The sequence below is a fragment of the Podarcis pityusensis genome (genome assembly GCF_964106645.2).
Source record: "Podarcis pityusensis genome assembly, chromosome: 1".
NCBI lineage: Eukaryota > Metazoa > Chordata > Lepidosauria > Squamata > Lacertidae > Podarcis > Podarcis pityusensis.
In genome coordinates, this window is record NC_138028.1 from 14,285,823 (window position 1) to 14,308,750 (window position 22,928).

A 22,928-nucleotide genomic window follows, 5' to 3' on the forward strand; every position below is an offset into this window, starting at 1 on the left:
GAGTTTATTTCATACAGTATATTTGTTTACTCTCTCCACACCTTTCTTGCAGAATTATGTATAGAGGAACTGCTATCAATCGTACCTTTCAAGGACTGACAGCACCTCCCTAGCCTTGTAGATATAGGAGCAGGTCGAGAAATACTTGTTGCACTAGCAACGTCTGGTTTCCAGTTGTAGATTTAAATATCGTCAGACTACACCCTCTTCTAGAGTGACCTGATGATGGCTGAAAATAGGTCTTGATATAGGCAAAACTCCAGGACTTGCAAGGTAATAAACACTATTTCTTAGGCTGTTTACTCCTGTTTACTCTGCATCCAACGTGCTCCTGCCACTGGTTTCTAAAGCCATGTACGCACAATGTTAGCCACAACCCTCGTCTAACACTACTGATGTGCTGAGTGACATGCAAATGTGATTTGAAACATGGAGGTGGAAACCAGCCTCACTGCATTTTAAGCAGGTAATACGTACAAACCAGCTGCAAACTCTTTTCCAGGAGCCCTGTCCTGTCCAACACATCCAGGCAGAGGCTCTTATTTGTCAGTAAGGAAGAGATCTTTATTCAGGCAAGTTAAGAATGCTCAGCAGCACACACAGCACTCAGGAGTCAAGATTCAGGAGTTCAAGAGGGCAAGAAGTTCGGAACTTGACAGAAGCAACAAAGATGTCTCAACAAGTTTCCCTGCCCCTCCTCTAGCTTTTAAAGACAAGGTGTGCTACACTCACTTGTGAGACTCTCTTACTTTATGGGAAGTTCAAGATTGCAATCACTCCCTCTGTCAGGATGGGTGGGTCTGCTTCCATCTCCGAAGGTGGCACTTAGTTCTAGGGAAGAAGGCTGCATCCATCCTGTTCAGGCCCCAGTTCAGTCACTGCTATCTCCAGCCTATCCCCTTGGCTGACCGAAACCTTCCCTAGCCTTCACTGAGGTTGTCTGCTTTGCAGGAAGGTTGGAGAGGAGAGATGGGACCCCTGTTCTCCCTCTGAAAGCAACTGAAGACCTCATTGCTCCTTCAGTCCAGCTTCCCATCAACCATTCCCCTCTTTTGTTCCTTCCTCCTGCATCAGAGCCCGTAAACCCAAGCCCATTCATCCAGGTCTTGCTAACCCATAGTTTGGCATAGCATTCAGTGCAAAGCAGGCTATTACATTAGCTGTTACCTTATATTAGCTGCCATTCTAGCAGTTCGAAAGCACGCCAGTGTAAGTAAATAAATAGGTACCACTGTGGCGGGTAGGTAAACAGGGTTTCTGTGCGCTCTGGTTTCTGTCACAGTGTTCCGTTGTGCCAGAAGCAGTTTAGTCATGCTGGCCACATGACCCAAAAATCTGTCTGTGGAAAAACACTGGCTCCCTCGGCCTGAAAGTGAGATGAGCGCCGCAACCCCATAGTCACCTTCGACTGGACTTAACCATCCAGGGGTCCTTTACCTTTACAGTGGTGCCCCGCAAGACGAATGCCTCGCAAGACGAAAAACTCGCTAGACGAAAGAGTTTTCCATTTTTTGATTTGTTCCACAAGACGAATTTCCCTATGGGCTTGCTTCGCAAGATGAAACGTCTTGCGAATTCTTGGGAGTTTGTTTCCTTTTTCTTAAAGCCGCTAAGCCGTTAATAGCCGCTAAGCCGTTAATAGCCGCTAAGCCGCTAATAGCCGCTAAGCCGCTAATAGCCGTGCTTCGCAAGACGAAAAAACCGCAAGACGAAGAGACTCGCGGAACGGATTAATTTCGTCTTGCGAGGCACCACTGTACATTATATTGTTTTGGGAGAGCTTGCTATTTTTTTATATACTTTAACCCATCCATTTGGACTATATCACAATATATTTACTCAGCAGTGAAATGTCTTATTGTTTATTTTTGACTGGACCCTACACCAGCAACCTTTAGCATTCTCTCCAACCGTATTGTGTGCATTTTTTTTGCTAATCCTCAGTGTTGTTGAAGTTGAGCAGAGATATGCACTCACAAGTTTGGAAGTTTGACATCCAGTTAAGACTTCCTCTTTGCCTTTTATTTACATTTAAAAATCTGTCCTTGGCTCCACACAAAGCTTCACAGTAGCACTGAGGTCACAACCCTGGGAACAGGAAAACAATATTTAGCCCACAAGAGAATTCCTGTTTGATAAAAATGATAAGGGAAGAGTTTATTTTCATAAAAGTAGAGGGTACTTTTCAAAAAATGAAAATTGGGGTTATACTGATGTGGAATAATCTGCACACTGAATTTATTTATTTGGAATTATATCTTGTTCCATTCTAGGGCTTTTGTGAGTCTTCAGAAGAACATTTCAAAGCTGTGGGAGAGCCACGAGACCATCTATCTGTTCTATCTACCGTATTTTTCGCTCTATAGGACACACTTTTTTCCCTTCAAAAATGAAGGGAAAATGTGTGTGCGTCCTATGGAGCGAAGACGCCATAGCCCCGCTACCCTCTCCCGGCTGGAGAGGTGACGCGCGGCTATAGAGGCTCCTGCCATAGCCGCGCGTCACTTCTCCAGCCGGGAGAGTGCGCGCGGGGCTAAAGAAGCCATAGCCTCGCGACCCTCTCCCGGCTGGAGAGGTGACGCACGGCTATGGCAGGAGCCTCTCCGCTGCGCCTTTCCGCTGCTCCCTGACCTGCTCTTTGGGGCGGGTGGTGGGCTTCCCCCCGTCAGCCCCAAAGAGCAGGTCGAAAGGAACCTGAAGCCTGGAGAGCGAGAGGGGTCAGTGCACACCGACCCCTCTCGCTCTCCAGGCTTCCAAGGTAGCCGCCTGAACGCACCTTAAATGGCACCTTGTTTTAGAGCTGGAAAACAAGAGGGGGAAAGTTCTCCCCCTCTCTGCACAGCGCCTCCTGCCACTTCGCTGAAGGGGTGCTGGGCAGAGAGGGGGAGAATTTTTTTTTCTTGTTCTCCCCCCTCTAAAACAAAGTGCATCCTATTGTCCAGTGCGTCCTATGGTGTGAAAAATACGGTATCTATCTATCTATCTATCTATCTATCTATCTATCTATCTATCTTGATCTGGCAGACAGATGATGTACTAAAGTGTTCTTTCATACCATAAAGGTCAAGGTAGAATGAAGGTGGTCTTGTAACATGCTTGATACAGTGGTGCCTCGCAAGACGAAATTAATTCGTTCTGCGAGTTTTTTCGTCTTGCGAATTTTTTGTCTTGCGAAGCACGGTTTTAACGGTATTAACGGTTTTAAGAAAAAGGAAACAAACTCGCAAGACGTTTTCGTCTTGCGAAGCAAGCCCATAGGGAAATTCGTCTTGCGAAGCAACTCAAAAAACGAAAAACTCTTTCGTCTTGCGAGTTTTACCGTCTTGCGAGGCATTCGTCTTGCGAGGTACCACTGTACAAGCTAATGGATATCAGCAGCACCTATAGATACATAGCTATATTATAGACACCAGGAAGGTCCTTCAGGCTCTCACTCTCTTCTTCTCTGCTCCCATCACATGTTCTGATTCCCTTCTGAGCTTCCTGGTAAATTTACAGATCTTGTTTTGTAGCAACCTAAGGTTTAGCGTAACCAGGAGGCACGAGAGAGAGTTGGAGTATCCACGCATAAAGAGCACATTCCTGATAATTAAACCATGGCTGCATCTACATAGCTATAAAAAAACACTCTGAAAACGCTCTGAGAAAAAAATAATTTAAAGCTCACAAAGGAAAATTTCATAGTTCTGATTTCAGCTCTACAGCGCCATCTGGGGCCACAGTGTTATAACACATTTATAACGTGTACAGTCATACCTTGGGTTGAAGTAGCTTCAGGGTGAATATTTTCAGGTTGCACTCCACAGCGACCTGGAAGTAATGGAGCGTGTTACTTCCGGGTTTCGCCGCTCACGCATGCGCAGACGCTCAAAATGACGTCACGCGCATGCGCGGAAGCGGCGAAACACGACACGCACAGATGCACAGACGCGCAGTCGCGTCTTACGTTTACTTCAGGATGCGAACGGGGCTCCGGAACGGATCCCGTTCGTATCCAGAGGTACCACTGTATGTGTTTTACTAATGTAGCTGAATCCCATGGTTTGGGCCATTACACACACACACATTGCGGTATTATAATAACTGTTCATATCAGTTGGCTTAAAAGAAATACATTTGTATTTCACTTTAAAGTGAAATCTGTGCTGTTTTGTACCATAGCTTATCCATAGCTACTTGTGGGTAAACTGATATATTATTGATTTGGATTTTATACGTGGTGACAGCAGTAAAAGGGTTAGAGAAATTAATAAAAGGTTTCAGCGTAAAGTAAAGAAAACATCTAAGGTATGTGAGACCACCTCCTTCAAAATAGGTAAATAATTTTAGAGGTGCAAGGTGGTTTGCCACAGCCACCATCTGTATACACACATACCACCCTTCCTCCTAGAAAACCCCAGGGGCAGCAAACAAGTGATAGAACAATAAAAACATTTAAACCAATTAAGATCCTTTGAGGAGTCCTGCTTTGGACCAATATTTTTGTGGAACAGGCAAGCACTGAATCGGTGATTCTTACTGTGCAGTCAATGGCAGTAAGTAATCTGACTGATTAATCAACTAAACATTTGACTGGTAACCATGTTGTTTTTCTCCTTCATTTGCATATTATATATTTGGCAGCGAAAGCTCAGGATTTTTTTTTAAACTGTGGAATTTCCACATTGTGTACTTTTAATTTGATTTGCCAAGGAGCTTTGTTTCAGGAGTAATATAGAAGTCCTGTCCTGCATGTAACAACAACAGTTTTAAAATAGGAAAGCAACTGGCTGCTTGTTTTTCTTTTCTACTGTCTTTAAAAATGTCATTTGCAGTCTTTAGTTATCACCTGCCAGCCAAAGGAAACTGGGAGTGTAACCTGCAAGCAACATGAAGTCCACAAGGGACTTCTTTGCTGTTACCTTGGAAGGTCAACTTGGGATTGCTACAAACATGGAAGAAAAGCAGAAATGTACCCAGGGAAGAAAGATGACAAAAAATGCCTCTTTAGTTGAGAATTAAACAAGGAAGTCCTGTTTTCAGAGGGCATTGCTTTTTTCTTTTAAAATGTTGGATCAAAAAGTATTTAAGGATCAAACTGCATATTCAGTTAGGATACGGTTCAGTAGAAAATGCAGAGTTATTTTTAGCAAACATTTAAAAACAAACCAACAAACAAACCTGGAGCCAAAATTTGTGGTAAGGACCCCTTGCAAACTTTATCCCCCTCTCAAAAAAATGGGGGAGGTACTCACACAGCTGAAAGAGGGTAGCCTCTTTAAATCACATGAACATGCCTCAGTATCCTTCACAGGTTCCTGAATAGACTCTTGCTACTTTCCATCTCTGCTTCTCGCACAGACTAGCTTGTCAGCAATCCTGCAGGGAGGTCTTGCTGACTCATTACCAGGTTATGTGCCAGCAAAGCAGGTGAAGCCTCATCCCTCTGGGATGCTGACAAACATTGCAGGTGCATATGCCACTGCATTTGAAGGAGATTCTTGTTACAGCAGCCATCTCTCATCGCTATTATCAGAGGAGCTCCAATGTTTCCTCTTTATGCACGCATAAAAATGCCAACTACACACTGGTGGAAATCTACAGCAGAGCTCTCTCACACTTGTTTCTCTCCCTTTTGTCCTTTGTCATCATTGTAGTTATTTTTATTTTTGTTCTCACATGACTTCAGCTGAGAGGCAAGAAGGTCACTCACTGCCTTCAGCTGTGTACAGCCACATGCTGTTACGCAGAACGATATAAGTAGACATTGCCTCCTCTCACAGCTAGGTAATTTAGGATGTGATCCAGCCCCATCTTCATGTTTAAAAGACAAGATCACAGAAGCTTCCACACATACAAAACCTGCTGGCCATGAACCCAGTCTCTTTTAACCTCCCAACTAGATTACTGCAAAACACTTTACATGAAGAGTTTGGAAGCTACAGCTGGTACAAAATGCAGCCTTCTGGATGTTGGTGGGGACCCAAAAAACATGAACACATCAAATTTGTGCCTGTAGCACTGGCTACTAGTAGGATTTCTGGCCCAATTCATAGTGCTGGTCTTAATATTAAGAAGATTATGGAGCTGTCCCAACATGTCACCGGCCCAACACATGCAGTAGGCATATGGACCTTGTTTTCTCAAGTAAGCAGGATTATCCTCCATCTGAAAGTGGAGGATATTGATATCAGTCCCTTGTTGTGGTTAGATCACTTCCTGGCGGGGATTTATTAGGATGGTCCACCCTCAGAGGCTGATGGAAGCAATGGGTTTCCAGATGGCTCTGGTGGATCTTCTAGGTGATATGACTGGCACTCCTGTCAAAGCCCTGGCCAACTTCTGGAACATCCAAATAGCATGGGCCATTGACATCACTCCTGAGTGTCCTCTTCTGCTTCGTGGAGCCCATTTGACTCTCTGGTATACTCCAGAGTTTAGGGTGATAAGCTGGGAGACGGCTCAAATGCGAATGGATGAAAACTCCAGTCGAATGCAATCAAACACAGGAGAGGACTGATAATCAAGCTTACCTAGTGGCAGTGAAAGGAGCAAAGAAGGCATACTTCGTTGCCTCCACAGCATCCTCATTGTGCCATCCAGCAGAGCTATTCTGGGTGTTGTTGTTGTTTAGTCGTTTAGTCGTGTCCGACTCTTCGTGACCCCATGGACCAGAGCACGCCAGGCACTCCTGTCTTCCACTGCCTCCCGCAGTTTGGTCAGACTCATGCTGGTAGCTTCGAGAACGCTGTCCAACCATCTCGTCCTCTGTTGTCCCCTTCTTCTTGTGCCCTCAATCTTTCCCAACATCAGGGTCTTTTCCAGGGAGTCTTCTCTTCTCATGAGGTGGCCAAAGTCTTGGAGCCTCAGCTTCAGGATCTGTCCTTCCAGTGAGCACTCAGGGCTGATTTCCTTAAGAATGGATATGTTTGATCTTCTTGCAGTCCATGGGACTCTCAAGAGTCTCCTCCAGCACCATAATTCAAAAGCATCAATTCTTCGGCGATCAGCCTTCTTTATGGGCCAGCTCTCACTGCCTGGCCCAAAGGAGGTGATAGAACCAACAGTAAAATCGCTTGCATCTATCTGCCTGGACCTTGGCTCCACTGTTAACAGCAGATGAAATCTGAGAGGTGTCCAAAGCACTGTCTAGTCCTGTTATGTTGGATGAATTTCAGCTAGCAAGGCTCAAGGATGTGGACAAAATGCTTGGATCGGTCAGGGCAACCACTGTGCTCTGAACCCTTGCTCCTCTTTGCTTTTTTTAGATAAAATAAAATAAAATACATTTAATCAAAAGGTACCCTTCAGCTTTGTCCACTGCCACAATACAACCTCTTTTGATATACTAACCATACTTACCATTACCCTCAAAATCAGTAAATATTGGTTCAAATGAGTTGGCAATCCAATAGGAAGTCTATGGAAAATCTTGGGGTCAGGTAATTGCCAAGCTCTTAATATTATTTTTGTTGTTGCAATGCATGTTAGGTGATACATTCAATTTATGATTAATGTTCTAATTTTACTAGAAATGTAGAATTTAGCCAGAGGTCAAAGCATAAATGTATGCTAAGCAAACCAGAGTTTCAGGGAGCTGTTGGCTAATGGCTGCAACTGGTTATAAACTCAATATGGTAGAAATAATCTTTTGTGACTGCAGAGACAATGTAGTTCTCCTGGGCTTAATCTGCTTTAGGCCTAGTCTGTATGTAGGGTTTATGCATGGAACTCGGGACTACATCAAGTATTTTTGCCGCTGCTGCCAGGCTAGCACAAACACACAAGGTAAGGTCAGAAAATGAGGACATTCTTTGTTAGAAAACAAGACTATATTGCAATGATACACAATTTAAAAGCATTTCTAAACTGCCTAATATTTAAAATATCTAAGCAGTGCCCCCTCAGACCACATGAAAATTGCTAAGGGTCTTGACGGACCACTTAATGATTTTTTTCTGCCTGCTGTAGCAATTGTAACGCACTGTGCTAGATGCTGTATTTGCAGAAAAATGTTTTTATTAGTTTTCAAATTCTTATGGAACCACAGAGACAAGTAAACAATAACCAAAACTCAATAATATAGAAATATAGTGGGGTGGGAAGAGATATCTCTCAATCTGAAACTATATGAAATAAAATCCTACCATGCTGAATAGAAATGATCCAAAACTTCTTGTCCCTTAGAGACCCATTAACCTATGTGTTATTTTTTCTGCAGTAGCTAAATTCTATATATACTGTATTGCACACATATACAATTGTGGTTTGTTCAGAAACATTGCTAAACTGCTTAATATTTAAAATTTCTAAGCAGTGGACCCCCCTCCTCTCCAATCACTTGAATATTGCTGGGTCCTGGCAAATTACTTAATGATTTTTCTGCCTGTTTTAGCAATCATAATTCACTGTGCTTGCTGTAGTATGATTTTTAATTGTATTTTTGCGGACAGGCTGCGGACCACCTGAATAAGGTTCAGACTACCGTTTTGGAACCCCTGGCCTAGGCAAAAAGATACATCTTTTAAAAGAAGTCTGAAGCAGCTGATGGATGATACTTCACATATGGCAAAGGGAGAGGCATTCCATACTTTTCTTTTACCTTTGATCATACAAGAAAAAGGGTTCTGAGATACCAAAATACGACACATAACCCAGGAGTGTCAACAATTAGAGGGCAGCAACATGAATACTAATACTGAAATGAACACTGTTAAAGTTGTTTGCACTGTTAGTGCCTACAGGTAGCATGACACGTTCTCAGTGCAAGAGACTCAAGTTATAACCACATGCCGATACAAATATATCATTGGCCATAAGCCAAATGTTTTCCACTACTAGCTTTGTGCTAAATACTTAATGCTTTTCTGCTAGGTGCCTGAAGAAACTTTAAAAAAAAAGGAGGTGGTGAAGGCATGAAAAACTGAAACCCTAACAATATATCCTGCTTATAATTATGCTAGGAAAGCTCATTTCACTTTTTTTACATTAACTAATATGCTCTGATTTATAAACACACATTATCTAATATAGGAGCTGCATTCACACAGAGACATTCATGAGTCTTCAATCAGCCTCTTCATTCCCTTTCCTCCTCCTCTTTTATTCCACTGAAATGAATACCTCAGTGGAGAGATCCAATGAATAGTAGGAAATAAAAACATGATTGGAATGCAATAATCATTTCTTTATCACAGCAGAAACCATTTAGAATTACAAACAATCTGGCATTAGCAAAATAACTCATTATATCGTTGCAAAAGGACTCGAAAGATAACATGGTGATAATTGGGTTTTTAAAAACGGAAGTATTTAAAAGCTCACTGGAAAGCAAATCTCTTCTTTTGGCAACCTCTGTGGACAGTAAATGGCAATGTTGCCTTTCACATTTTGTTTAGACAAGGGGGCTATTACTGCTACAGAGCAGGTGCAAATTTATTTTGAAAAATCCATAGGGAATTCCATGTTTCTGAATGCTTTGATGTATGATTTATGATCAGCAATTATAATGCAGAGCCAATCATTTAACAGCAGGCTAGCTTATGTTTATGAAAAAATAATGACTTTCTTGCTATCATTCTCAGCTGAAGAATGATTGTTATAAATCAGTATGGTATTGATGAGTCACCATTCTAAGAGTATTACTTTAATAATATACATTTTTTTCTTCATGTTCTGCCACAAAGATTCTACCCATTTGTAAATCTTTCAAAGATTTACAAATGGGTAGAATCATTGGTGCACAGCAAGGCTGCCGTGGTCTGTATATACAAAGCAGAACAGCAAACAACATATCCAATTGCCTAGAAAACTAGAGGGGAAAGGTTTTTAAGCCGGTTTTAGTATGATCAGGTGGTCAAAATGAACCACCAGAACACGGTTAAGCAACATAAGGCAAATTTCAGCAAAAAAGGAAAGGCACTGGGAGATCACAAACTGTGATCCCATAGCATGTTTATGGTTGCTAAATACTGGCTAGTGTGTATTTACTGTGGAGGAGTATGTGGAGGAGTCAGTTCCACAGAAGTATCCTTGGGAATGTTCCTCTGAAGAACACAATCTTCCAAATATGAACAAATATTTTGTAAGTGAATTTTTGTTATGCAATTATATTTTTTCTGTATATGATTTAGCACTTTTACATCTCCACCTTTTATAGTTTCATTTGCCTTGAATGCTCATGGTTTACAAAGGGGATCCACCAATGTCTTTTTTTCTTTTCTTACCATAATTTAGGACCCCATGAATTATGACCCATTGGTTCAAATTTCTATCCTGAAATGAAGCCAAATATTGGGACAGAGAAAGTCAAGAGCCATTGTTCCAGGAATGAATAATTCTTACTGAGGACAAATGTTACCATCATTCATGAGAATATATGCAAATGAAGAAAACACAAAACGGTTTAAATGAAACCTTTTATTAAGTACAGGAGAAATTAATTCTGAAGTCTCCTCAAACACTTCGGTAATTCTCTAGAGTTTATGTAATTGGTCAATCTGAAAACTGAAAGCTAATTAAAATAAATTATATTCCTTATTTCAATTTTCTTATACTGTACACAAATCCATTTGATAATTGTTCATGTAATAGAAGAATCATCAGGATCCATCACTGATTTATTTCATCTTACTTCACAAGCACTATCTGCCTAACCTATGTAGTGGTGCTTACAATGTTACCATTCTTACACCCCTCCAAATTTATCTGATGGAAGCTGTTCTTATATAAACTAGGAAGAAAAGCACTTCGACTCTGAGCTCAGTGAGGCAGAAAAAAAATTCCCATGTAAGAGCATGTGTGCAGAAAGTGTGCTTCATGATGCTTTGGCAGCCAGCACCTGCACAAAAGTACAATACTATTTTGAGATGATTTAGTATGTCAACTATGTGGAAGGGAAAGAGCCTTGACCATGCTGAAGTAGCATGTATGTGGATCTTACTCCAAAAAAAAAAAAAAAGCTGTCTTCCTTTAAATTTATATCCTGAGGAATTAATATGTAGAGGAAACTCATTGTCATTTGAAAATGGAGGGAGTGCATGATGTGAGCTTCTCTGAAAAAACAAATTTGGTATATAGCCAAATCTGACTGAAGTCCTTTCATGTACTGAGAAGTGTGACTATTGCAGGCTGAATGCTCCTTAAAACAAGAACATTTACGCTTTATATAAAAGCATAATCCTAGACACAGGATAATAAGCATGCAGTATAATTCTGGCTCAACACACGTTAAGCTAGAACAGACAACTGCTAAACAGAGATACACACATCATTTATGCTCAGCAGAACAGTATGCAATCTAAAAGTAATTACCAATGTGAACTGATTTCTAGAAGCACTCTTACATTTCTGAGCATATACATTAATTCTCTCTCTTGACAGCAGGGTAATTGGCAATTGGAACACAATGAAATAATTAATAATGAAACAACCAGCACAAGATAGTCCAAAGCCATCAATGAGAGGTGCAGCAGTAAACAGACAATATATCCTAAAGCTGTTGGTGTGTCTAATTCCCAGGAGTGTTAAGAAGACTATTACAGTTGCTTTATTATAAAGAAGTAATTTGAAAAAGTGCCTACAAATATACTTTTAGAAAACACTTTAGAGCTAAATGAATTTAAGTATTGAATTTTTGCACTTGTTGTAATCATGTACTTTTGTCATAATATGTACAGTCAAACCTTGGATCCCAAACACCTCCGTTTTGGAACGTTTTGGCTCCCGAATGCCAAAAACCCGGAAGTAAATGCTCCGTTTTTCGGAAGCCAAATGCTCAAGGCGGCTTCCGCTTGAGTGCAGCAAGCTCCTGCAACCAATCAGAAGCTGTGCCTCAGTTGTTGAACATTTCGGAAGCTGAACAGGCTTCCAGAATGGATTACATTCGACAACCAAGGTTTGACTGTATAATTTAATCCCCCCATCCTGCCCAAGTTTACCTGAAGTGTAGCTCACATGCTTTCCTTTTTCTTACTACAAAATAGTTGCTCGGGAACGTAAGTGCCAGCTTGTAGATCAAGATGGCAATGAAATAATGGAGCATACAAACATGTTTTTCAAATCAGGAAGAAAGATTCCTTTATTTGGTGCAGTTCATCTCTCACCAAGGAAGCTTTTAACTACGGTTCTGCAGCATAAACAATGGTAGTTGGCTTCGTTGAAGTAGAATGGGAAGTGCTGTTCAACTTGCATTCATGTAGCTTCAAATATCTGATTTTAAGAAACAGCCATGGTTGATTCCAGTAATAATTAGGCCTTTCATCAAATATATACAGCACTGTGACCTACTAGCTTTCAGCTTCACTCTTTTTCAATCCAAATCTCTTGCAAGCTTTCTCAAATGCCACTTGTCCCATGAGAAATGTGATGGTAAAATTTCGTTTATACCAATCTCTAAATTTCAGAACCAAGGAAACAAAGCAACATAAAACACAATTAGCCATCTTGAAATTATTACTGACAGTAAAAGATGTAAGATTTTGAGTCGACTTAATCGGTGTTTTTTCTTTCCTTGCCAATTAAAGCAAAATTACTTTAAGTTTTTAAAGTGCTTATTCAGATGCCCTACTTCATAATCCATGTGTGATAATGAATGCATGGCTCCAGGCAATATCTACATATTGCAGATAGGCTTTTAAAGAAACTTGATGACTAATTATATCTGTAGTTACATAAGCTATAATAATGTGATACCAATGCAGTGAGGAAAGAATTAGCTTAAGGGACATCCCAGTTATTTCTGTTTAAAGGATTATTGTACACTTACGTGTAAAAACTAAACCAAAAAATATTTAGCAAAGACTTGACCCAGCATATCAAAACCATTGACCTAAGTAAACACCAGGAAAAGATGAATATCTTTTTAATGATGGAATAAACATTTATAATGAAGTGAATCTATGCACATCTACTCAGTAGTAAGTACCATTAAGTTCAATGGTACTTGCTCCCAGGGAAGTGAGTATAAGTCTGCAGACTAATATTGTGTTGATATGCCTTAGAAAGTTGCTTGGTTACCTGATTAACATTCAGTGTTATTCCCCTCCTTCCCAGATTCCTTTCTTTGTAAGCATATTTGTTTTATTAAATTGTGAATTTGTAGAGAGGATTATGCACTATAAATTGCTGTATGATGCCTAGCATAACAGTAGGAAAAGCATAAATAATTAATTATGGTAAAGCAAAGATTCTGACTCTTAATGGAATAGCAAAATGGGGAATCAGGTGGCAGCAAAGAAACAAGATCTGTGTGGTTCAGAAAAGGTTTTGCTAAAAAAAAGTGTGTTTTTTAGCAAAAAGTGGTTTTTTTTAGATAAAGAGACACAATTGTTCCAGGAATCATATTCTCACCTGTTATAATAGAAATGTTTTTTAAAGTTTTTACTTAAAAAGGCTTTGTAAAATTCAGCCATTTCTTCTGCAGACAATGTTATTTTCTGGCCTGAAAGAAAAAAATCACAACACCTAAGTCAGAATGTTTTAATCATCATACCAGTACAAACATTTAAACATAAATCCCTTGCAAAAACTGAACTTGACTTTTCAAACACTCAGACTGTAGTCTTAAGTTTTGCTATGGACTTCTTCGTTTGTCTTCCATAAATCACAAACTCTTAGCTTACTTTCCTATATGTAATCAATGAATAATAGTGACTTTCTTTATGGGATTTTTGAGAGTGCAGTACTAAAGGCAGTATTTTTTTTTCCTTCTTAGAAACGGAAAAGCTGCAGATTCATAGCATAACCTGGAATTCAGGTGTAACCTCTCTAGGCTTCTGCCATAAACTATAAGATTTTCATTACACTCTTCTCTGAGTTCTCTCTCTGTTTTGTAAATTAAGTACCAAGGAGTAACACCCTTATACAGAAAGACAAAGTTTGCTTAAGAAATAATTATTATTTATGCTAGATTAGAACATTTTCTAAAATGTAAATCAGAATCCTCCCCAAAAGAAAGTGCTGTGAAATGTAGAAACAACGATCTAACCTTTTTCATCTCTCAGTTGTAGACCTTTGGATTTCAATTTGGAACAGACAAATTCTTCTTTTTCCTGAAACAGTATCAGGAAATTTTAGAATATAAGGTTTTTGGCATCTTAGTTTGCTTATTTCACCTCAGCAATAACTGCTACCAAGTGTAGGACTTTTAATGATCCCTGATCCCACTCCATCAAATATATTAACTGGCTGACTAGACGATCTTCAGCAAACAATTTATGGATTATTTTACAAATAAGCAATCTGTAATGCAGGAAAATTACTGGGGTAATTTCTTACTGGCCTAGTTATCTATTTGGTTTGACCTGCACGCTTGGGAAAGGGTCAAACAGCAGTACATTCAGTTCTCTGTCCTTTCCATCTGTAACAGGAGAGGCTGAATTCGTTCCTGCAGGCAGTGATTCTTACCGGAGTGACATCATAAAATATATTATTTGGGGCATTTATGTATTAAAAATTATTCTTCTGATTCTATTTTATTCTTAATAACTACGGGGTGCAAAGATCAGGCCTCATACAATAAGGCAACAGCAAAAAAATATGTTGGATGCCTCTCAGCAATTCTCCCTACAAACTTTTAAGGACTCCCAGCACCACCAAGTGGTTTTACACTTCCTCTGCATGCTTACCTTTCTAAATGATATATTCTGGTCTGCCCAGAACTGTTGATTCCAAACCTGAGTTTCCTGTCTAAGCTCTCTAAGCCTTCGTTCCAGTGGGGATTCGTGTTTGGATATATAAAATATTACTGGTCGGAGGTTCGAACATCGATCAGGAGGACCAATCCAATCGTGGCAAGAGTGTGAAGGAGGGCAAAAACTTGCAGCCTTAAAAAAAGAGGGGTTTTTTTAATAGTACGTTTTTCTCCCCATACAAAGGCACCACAAACTTTTTCAATTTTATCTGAAAACCTAAGGTACCCAAGACACTAAAAGTTAAGAAGTGAGCATTAACAGGTCTCCAGATCACATTTGTTCCAGTTCACATTGGGAGAAAAATCTAACTATGATATCAGAGATAATTTATGTGGCCCATAACCCTGTATTTCCTAGCCTATCTTTGTAGCCAAAAGGACTAACAATGTGTTTAAAATTAACAAATTAAAGCAGAGGTACTCACAATGATGATTTGCACCCAGCACCAATTTCTGCATTTGCGCAATACAGGATTCTAATAAACGGCATATGCATCATAACTGAAGAACATAAACTGAAATTAAGCCTATGTTTTCAGTATTTCACTTGGTAGTAAATCCATTTTAAATGAATAGGCCTTACTTCCAAGTAAACTTGGCTAGGATCATCATGCAAGAATACTGTATAATATCCACTGTGTCTACCTACTAAAACCTACAATCTGCCATATTTCTAAAAAAAAGGAAAGACGTTAAGTAACAGTATGCAACTACAGTATTCAAATCAGCATAGCCTGCCAGTTCGCTATCATTTTGGAATACAGCTCATATGTGTTGATAGTTCCCATCCCAATCAGACTTTGAGATACCATCATATGCAAATATGTTAAAAGAATCACAGTAGTAGCATTCAGGCACCTGCTTTTATAAATTATTTTTAAAAGCAGAGACGGGAGGGGGGAGTGCTGCTGCAGCTCACAGATGCTCTGCCCACAGCAACCCAGAGCACATTGCTCCCAGCTGTGCAGGGAGAGTGTGTTGGGTTTTTTTACATACATTTGCTTGAACACAACACAACATACATTTAAGTTCTACTTATGTTCAAGCAATTTCAAGCAGAAGTCCTCTGCAGACCTACCCTGTACAACACAGGGAAAGTAGGGAAACGAGGAGGGTGCAATGTGTTGAGGATGCTGGGGGCAGGGTCTTGCTAATCCAGGCCCTAAGATAAGCCCTTCTGGCTGTCCTGTCCATGGGGATGTAGCCATCTCTGTAGTGGTGTCCTGACTACAGAATCCTCCCCACCTACAGGTGCAGTCAACCTGTAAATTGACAGGCTTCTGGTGCCAAACTGAAATGCACTTATTCTTCCAAACTTTAAGTGGTGCCAATTAGACAGGCCAAGGTTTTGGAATTTGGGAAATATTACGACTATTGATAAATTGTATCTGTATTTGATGCTAATTTCTGTCCTTATGTTTCATTGTTAGTATGCATTTTTATCTGTATTTTACTGATTTGTTTGTGAACTGCCCAGGGATTCATTTGAATGAAGGACTACTGTATTTAGAAGTGTGACAAACTAAAACTGGGAAACACTCAGTGCACAAGCAGCACTGGATTCAGCTAACAGTTATTTGTGCTTATTTTGTCTCATATAAGTAAGACCAAAAAGCAGTTATCACCCATCATCTGGAAGCCACTGATGGCATTGGCTAAACTGCTGCTGTGATGTCATGGAATGCTCACAAACATGCTAACTGATTTTGAAGGAAATGGTGACAGAATGTTAATAATAAAGTGGAAGAGTGGGTTGCCTGGGGAAATGGTTCAAGGAGCATCTAGCAGTTTCTCAAACCTGAGTTCCTAGCTCTTGTTGACCTATAACTCCCATCATCCCTAGCTAGAACCAGTGGTCAGGGGTGGTGGGAGTTGTAGTCCAGCAACAGCCGGGCACCCATGTTTGAGAAACACTGGAAGAGGTAGCTCAAGGAAACATGTACCTGTAGAGCATGAGACTCTTGAATTTGTTGTGGCTTTGAGCCCCATATGGGGTAAAAATATTCCTGCATGGCAGGGGGTTGAACTAGATGACCCTTGTGGGGTCTGTGAAATCCTTCCCCATTTTATCTTCATAATCTTGGGTCACCCACTACACTAGCTTTTCCTAACCTTAAACCCTCCAGGTGTCTTGAACTCCTCCCACTGCATGCAAAAAGTCCCACGTTTAATGTCTAGCAACTGCAGGTAAGGCCGTGGAAGACTCCTGCTTGAAACCCTGAAGTGATGCCCACTGCAGTGACCCCAATGGTTCAAAGCAGCTTTCCACATGCCCATCCCTCAGCCTGACCTGCTTCACAGTTGTTATGAAGACAAAATGGGGATGGAAATGAACCAGTATGGTGTAGTGGTTTGCTGGTCTTAAACCGGGATGGGGAGGGGCAAGATCCAGGTTCAAATTCCTGCTCCGGCCACAAAGCTCACCAGGTGAGCTTGAGCCAGTTACTTCCCCTGCAGCCTCACCTACCTCACTGGGCTGTTGTGAGGATACCATGGGGGGGGGGGGGGAGAGAAGAGAACCAAGCAGGCTGCCTTGAACTCACTGTGGGAAAAGCAGAATATAGGCTGTAATGAGTAAGAAAAGACACATCGGTTCGGAACTCCTTGAATAGTGGGATATAAATAGCCAGTTTGAGTCCCCTTCAGGTGAAACAGTGGGTATGAATAAATATAATAATAATAATAATAAAAGAAGAAGAAATGATACGGAAAAAATAAGCATTATTTTGGAAAGCCGAGGCCTGAGTTTGAAACAAATACAAGCAGCAATAACCTCACCCAAAGTTTCCTCGGAAGTAAGGCTCACTGTGCTGAACAGGGCTTACTCCCGAGTAAATGTGCTTAGGACGCACCACCGACTTTGGTCGCATAGCTGTCAACTTTTCCCTTTTCTTGCGAGGAATCCTATTCGGAATAATAAAAAATAATTTAAAAAAGGGAAAAGTTGACAGCCATGCTAGTGTCTCTGAGGGGAAACCCCCGCCATACTTTCCCTCGCCTCCAGTCACCCCCACAGCCCCCATTACCCGGCTTTCGTGGGGCGGAGATACACCCCCGGCCTCAGGCCCTCCGCCGCGAGGGGAACCCCCGGGGGACGAGGAGGAAAAACGGACGCAAGATGCGCGTGAAGCCGCCGCCGCCGCCGGGCGGCTGAGGGAAACTCGGCTCTTCACAGCCGCCGCCATCTTTCGGCGCACGACCGACGCATGCGCACGTCGACCCCTTCCACCCGGTCGCCGGGCAGATAACCGGCGCGCGCAAGGTCCGCTCCAACCCTCGATAACAGGCAACGGTCGACTTCTGCCTTTCCGCTTTACGGCAGGGCGTCGCAAACGCCGACGTCGCGATCCCTCTCCAGCCTCAACAAATAGCCGTAGGGCGGGGAAGGCGGAGAGAGGAAAAAAGGACGAGGGCGCATGCGCGCACGCGCCAAGAGAGGCTCAGGTTAGTCCCCGCCTCAGGTTAAGGCAGGCTAAGCTGAGGGAAAGGAGGAGGAGGAGGAGAGTGTGAGGCGACGGTGGGTTGGCCGGCGGAGTCCGGAGACGGCGGGGCTGAAAGGAGCCTGGTAGCTGTGGGATGGCCGGCGTGGCACGGCTGGCGCAGAGGGAGCGAGCCGGGAGCCACCTCGCTGCGCCTCCCCGGCGCCCCTGAAGGAGAGGCGATGCGCTGACCAGAAAGGTGAGGGGCCGGGTGGGCGAGGGGCCGGGTGGGCGAGGGGCTAAGAGGCCTGTTGTTGTTTATTATGAGTATCCCCTGAGGAAGGCAGAACAAGGCGAAGCTAAAATAAAAATGGAGCGCCCCCCCAACAACCTCACGCCCTTGGTTGCGGGTTCAGAGAGACTCGTGACAAGTGGTCGTGGGAACCCGGTGCGAGGCACTCGGTGTTCAGCGCGGCGGCTGGGAGGTCTTTGCTCCGCTTGCGTGTTGAGGGAGAGATAATTCATCAGAAGACGGGAAGCCATGCTAGGGGGGCTGGAATAGGGAGGCGAGTAAGTGCGGGCTTTAAAACAGCCGTTTTAAACGTGTGAGTGGTAAGTGAGAGGTAAGTGGGAGGGAGATATTGCAGCCAGGGTGGCAGGAGAAGGGCTTTCACCTGATAAGAAAGAGGGGCAGGGCTCGTGCCACCTTCATGCTCACAACAACCCGTGTCGACTGGAAGTTGTCATTATTTATTAAACTTCTATACCACTGGGCGGTTTGCAAAAAAAACACACCAAAGTGCATAGTAACAAGTTGCTCCAGTTGGTGAGGAGGATAGTAATCCTTACCTTTCGCTTTCGCACATTGGCTTCCTTCCAGACGTAGACGCTGCTGCGTAGGGTTGTAGATCTCATATTGCCTGGTTTAAAAACAAATAAAAAGTGAAAAGTTCCAGGCCTGGTCCTATTGGGGCAACTTGGGAAGGGCCCGACCTGGGTAGGGGAGGGTCTCGGGACGCAGAGCGGCCGTGACGCGCCTCTTTTGCTCACCCGGTAATTTCACCCTCTTGCCAAAGCGGATTATACGCAGGAGAGGTTGGTCGGTAGGCGCAATGGTTTGATCCGAGGGAACGATCGCTTTGGGCAATTGGGAAGAGGCCGACCCTACCTAATTGCGGGGACGGGCAGAGGAGTTGTTGTTGTTTAGGGGGATTCAGAGCTGCCTGGGCCACGTTGCGCGGATTGGAAACCGCGGCGTGGGCATCATGGCACGCGCGGGCGCATTTGGTCACCGGTTGTAGGATTGCGTGGCGGGGAGAGGAAGTGGGGAGCAGCTGGGTGGCGTCTCTGTAGCGGGGGCAAGGCATAGTAGGGCTGGGTGAGTGGCTACACCCTGTAGGGGATAGGGAATCCCCCTGTGGGGCGGGAAAGGGATCTTACGGATTTTAAAGTTGCTGGGAGAGGGAGATGCCGGCCTAGGCCTGGCAAAACGCGGCGAGGGGAATTTTCCTTCCTTTCTCCCCACCCCCCCCTTCCTCCATCGATCTCCTTCTGGCTGCTGAAGCTGCTTCCCGTTTTCCTGGCGCCACCCTCCGGCTTTGAGCCGCTCCCGGAGAAGCGACTCGGCTGCCCCAGGCGGAATTAGAGTGTCCGGCATTGTGAAGTCACTGGGGACCGAGGGCGGCGAGGGAGGCTGCCCGCGAGCTCCGCCTGGGGGGAAGCGGCCCGAGCTCGGGGCTGATTCCCGGCTTCCTTCCTGCAGGAATGTAGGGTTGATATAGGGGGCGGGGGATCAAGCTCTGTGCACGGGGACTCGCTTCCCCCAAGGGGCTTCTCGCTGGGGTGAGAACGGGGCGGGCGCCGCTGGCTTTGTGTGTGTATATGGGGTGGTGGGTGGGGCAGGGAGGGGGAGCTCCTGGGTGGGAGGGCGGCGGCAGCAAGAGGCAGATGAACTGGGGACAAGGCCATATAGACAGAGAGGGAATTGGGAAGATCCCAAGGAGGTATTCATATGTTGCCTGGCCGAAGGGCTGCTTGCTGTGGTTTGAAATGTTGAGAGGGCACAGCTGCCTTATTGCTGGGGGCGTTGGAGAGAGGAAAGTGCAAGTGTAGTACTGACTGTACTGGCTATATTATCATGTATCTCATTACTAGTCTGACCAGGGCAAGTGAAGATGAGCGGTATCTTCTTTTCCTTGTTTAGCTGCTGCCTTTTTCTAGCACCAGAAGAGTAATGTTTTGGAAGCAGATGGCACTATCATTTTAAATTTTCTTCCTCAGTGCATCAGCTACTTTGTTCTGCCTCGCCTGTGATGTCTAATGACAAAGGAAAGAAAACCCTCTTCTTGGTGTGCATATGATGGGGGGGGCAGGAGAGGCTCATGAAACATACTGTTTATTGCTTTAGTTAAAATGCATAGGATCAAGCCGTTAGTGTGTGACAGTAAACAAAATTCTAGGAGATACCCTTTTAAAATATTTTTTAGAAAAGATCCAGAGATGTCATGCTTTTTAAACTGTCATTTCATAAAACTCAATGGGACATACATAGGGTAAGTCCTCTTTTGTTTGTGGACTGGTATTTCCAAGACTAGATGTTGGTAAAAAGTGAAATGTTAGGTCTTTGTAGAATTAGAGCAGAAAAGTTGAAATTTCAAAATATTGACTAACAAGCAGACATGTATTTCAAGCATCAGTTATATTTGATTGTATCTTTGCATTATTTCTAGCTCTGTTGGAACTGGATGAAGAAAAAGTATGGATATGGGTAACCAACATCCTTCCATTAAGAGGCTACAAGAAATACAGAAAGAAGTCAAAGAGTTTGAGTCACAAGTAATATCCTTCAGTGGTCTGTCTAGTGACAGAGCTTACAAGAAACTAGAGAGAGTTTTGACTAAACAACTTTTTGAAATCGATTCTGTGGATGCTGAAGGCAGAGGTGATGTTCAGCAAGCCAGGAAGAGGGCTGCCCAGGAAACTGAAAGACTGCTTAAGGAACTGGAGCAGAATGCAAACCACCCCCAAAGGTTGGAGATTGAATCCCTGTTTAATGAAGCACAATCATTGGTGGAACAAGAAATCACAGCTTTTTACAAAGGAGGCAATTGTGTAACTGAGGAATTTGAAGAAGGTATTCAAGATATCATCTTTAGGCTCACTCAGGTGAAAACTGGAGGGAAACTCTCTCTACGGAAAGCCAGGTATCGCACTCTGACCAAAGTGTGTGCTGTTCAAGAAATTATAGACAGTTGTACAAAGCAGCAGCCTTCACTGCCATTGTCCAGTGATGCACATCCTTCTGTCTCTAAGATTAATTCTGTCATGGTTGATGTGAACAAAGCGAAAGGGACCCTTATTGCTGTTTTAATGGGAGTAAATAACAACGAGACCTGTAGACATTTATCTTGTGTGCTCACTGGCCTGATTGCTGATCTGGATGCCTTAGATGTATGTGGCCGTCCAGAAATAAGGAACTACCGTAAAGAAGTTGTGGAGGAGATCAATAAATTGCAGAAATACCTGGATCTTGAAGAAGAAGCTGATGCTACTTCTGCTTATGACTTGGCACAAAACAGGTGCATTATAAAAATTGAGGAAATCCGCAAAAAGATGAAAGAGATTCATGCTTCTCTTTTAAAAGTAGAGAGAGCTTCAGATTTATACCTGAAGTCAAAAGCAGAACTGCAAGGGTTAATTGCACAGTTGGATGAAGTGAGTCCAGGCAAAAATCCTTGTATCCGAGAAGCCAGGAGGAGAGCAGTGATAGAAGTACAAACCCTCATAACATATATTGACTTAAAGGAAGCACTTGTCAAGCGACAAATGTTTGCAGAGCAAACAGAAGCAGAACCCGCATCACATAAAGCTGTTTGGAATATTCTTGGAAACGTGTCCCAAATTCAGCAAGAGGTGCTGTCTTTCGATGGAAACAGAACTGATAAGAACTACATGAGACTAGAGGAGCTCCTCACCAAACAACTTCTAGCACTTGATGCTATAGACCCACAAGGGGATGAGCACTCAAAAGCAGCCAGGAAGCAGGCAGTGAAGCTTGCGCAGAATATTCTTTACTACTTAGACATGAAAACAGATGAATGGGAATATTAAATAACAGAGGTCTTGTGCTGGACATTGCTTTCTCTCTTGCACTTTACGTCGACCAATCTCCCATAGACGACACAAGACCAAAAGTATATTTGCTCATCACTTACAGGCCACGTAAATGTTGGACTGAGCTATGCTGCAGCTGTCTTGTGTTGTCGCAGTCGGGCAATGACAGCAATCATGCCATTTGTGTTAGTTTTGGTCACAGCCATCTTTCCCCCATGATTTGTGATGAAGTGTTGCAGAACTGCCAAACCATCCTGTATAGCATTCTTCTACACAGTGAGAGAATGCTATCTGTCCAACATGTTTTCTTTAAGGAGTCAAAGTGAAACTGATGAAGAGAAGACAAACAGCTAATGTCTGTTAGCCATAAACCACCTTAGATGTCACATTTTTCTGCCACTGCACAGTTACAATCCAAAGGATTAAATGCAAATTGGTCATGGCCTTTTTTGTATGTGCATTTGATTTAGTCTCGCCTAAGGTTTGGCTTGATTACATACAGTGTTTAATAGTTAGGGCCTAATATAGGACTGTGTGTAGTAACAGTTTTTGCACTTAGGCTTAAACTGCAGGCTGCATTTTGAAGCAATGTACTGATTCATATAGGCGTAGGTTGTTTGCAGTTACACTATGACTAGTCATTCTGAAAGCAGTTTTCAGTTTTTAAACCAGGGCTGACAGCATTGGCTGGAAAAAATTCTATATGTTGTTGAAAAACCAATAAA

At 42.8% G+C, this 22,928-nt stretch overlaps 2 protein-coding genes across 10 annotated transcripts; one reads left to right on the forward strand and one right to left on the reverse strand.

Moving 5' to 3' along the window:
• Positions 1-12,031: 12,031 nt before the first annotated feature.
• Positions 12,032-19,747, reverse strand: COA8 (cytochrome c oxidase assembly factor 8; the record flags this gene model as incomplete). 7 transcript variants are annotated; one of them, XM_080992856.1, is made up of 7 exons in its annotated part: positions 12,032-12,372; positions 13,330-13,420; positions 13,967-14,030; positions 14,607-14,804; positions 17,139-17,213; positions 18,940-19,010; positions 19,141-19,679. In XM_080992856.1, the coding sequence occupies 5 exons, from the start codon at positions 17,163-17,165 to the stop codon at positions 12,267-12,269; spliced, it is 486 nt and encodes a 161-aa protein (XP_080848982.1). In that variant the 3' UTR covers positions 12,032-12,266. The 7 variants fall into 7 exon arrangements, with proteins under 7 accessions (XP_080848982.1, XP_080848983.1, XP_080848978.1 ...); XM_080992857.1 differs by having other exon boundaries at positions 19,531-19,600; XM_080992852.1 differs by lacking the exon at positions 17,139-17,213 and having other exon boundaries at positions 19,531-19,747.
• On the forward strand, positions 18,211-22,647 carry BAG5 (BAG cochaperone 5). Of its 3 annotated transcripts, none has more exons than XM_080988744.1 (2): positions 18,211-18,349; positions 20,820-22,647. In XM_080988744.1, exon 2 carries the CDS (start codon positions 20,848-20,850, stop codon positions 22,198-22,200), a length of 1,353 nt encoding a protein of 450 aa, XP_080844870.1. In that variant the 5' UTR covers positions 18,211-18,349; positions 20,820-20,847; the 3' UTR covers positions 22,201-22,647. The 3 variants fall into 3 exon arrangements, with proteins under 3 accessions (XP_080844870.1, XP_080844869.1, XP_080844871.1); XM_080988743.1 differs by lacking the exon at positions 18,211-18,349 and adding an exon at positions 19,781-19,932; XM_080988745.1 differs by lacking the exon at positions 18,211-18,349 and adding an exon at positions 20,075-20,093.
• Positions 22,648-22,928: the final 281 nt, after the last annotated feature.

Bases quoted from the DNA above. Each gene is read 5' to 3' on its own strand.
- BAG5 (XM_080988744.1), top strand. From the start codon at position 20,848: ATGGATATGGGTAACCAACATCCTTCCATTAAGAGGCTACAAGAAATA.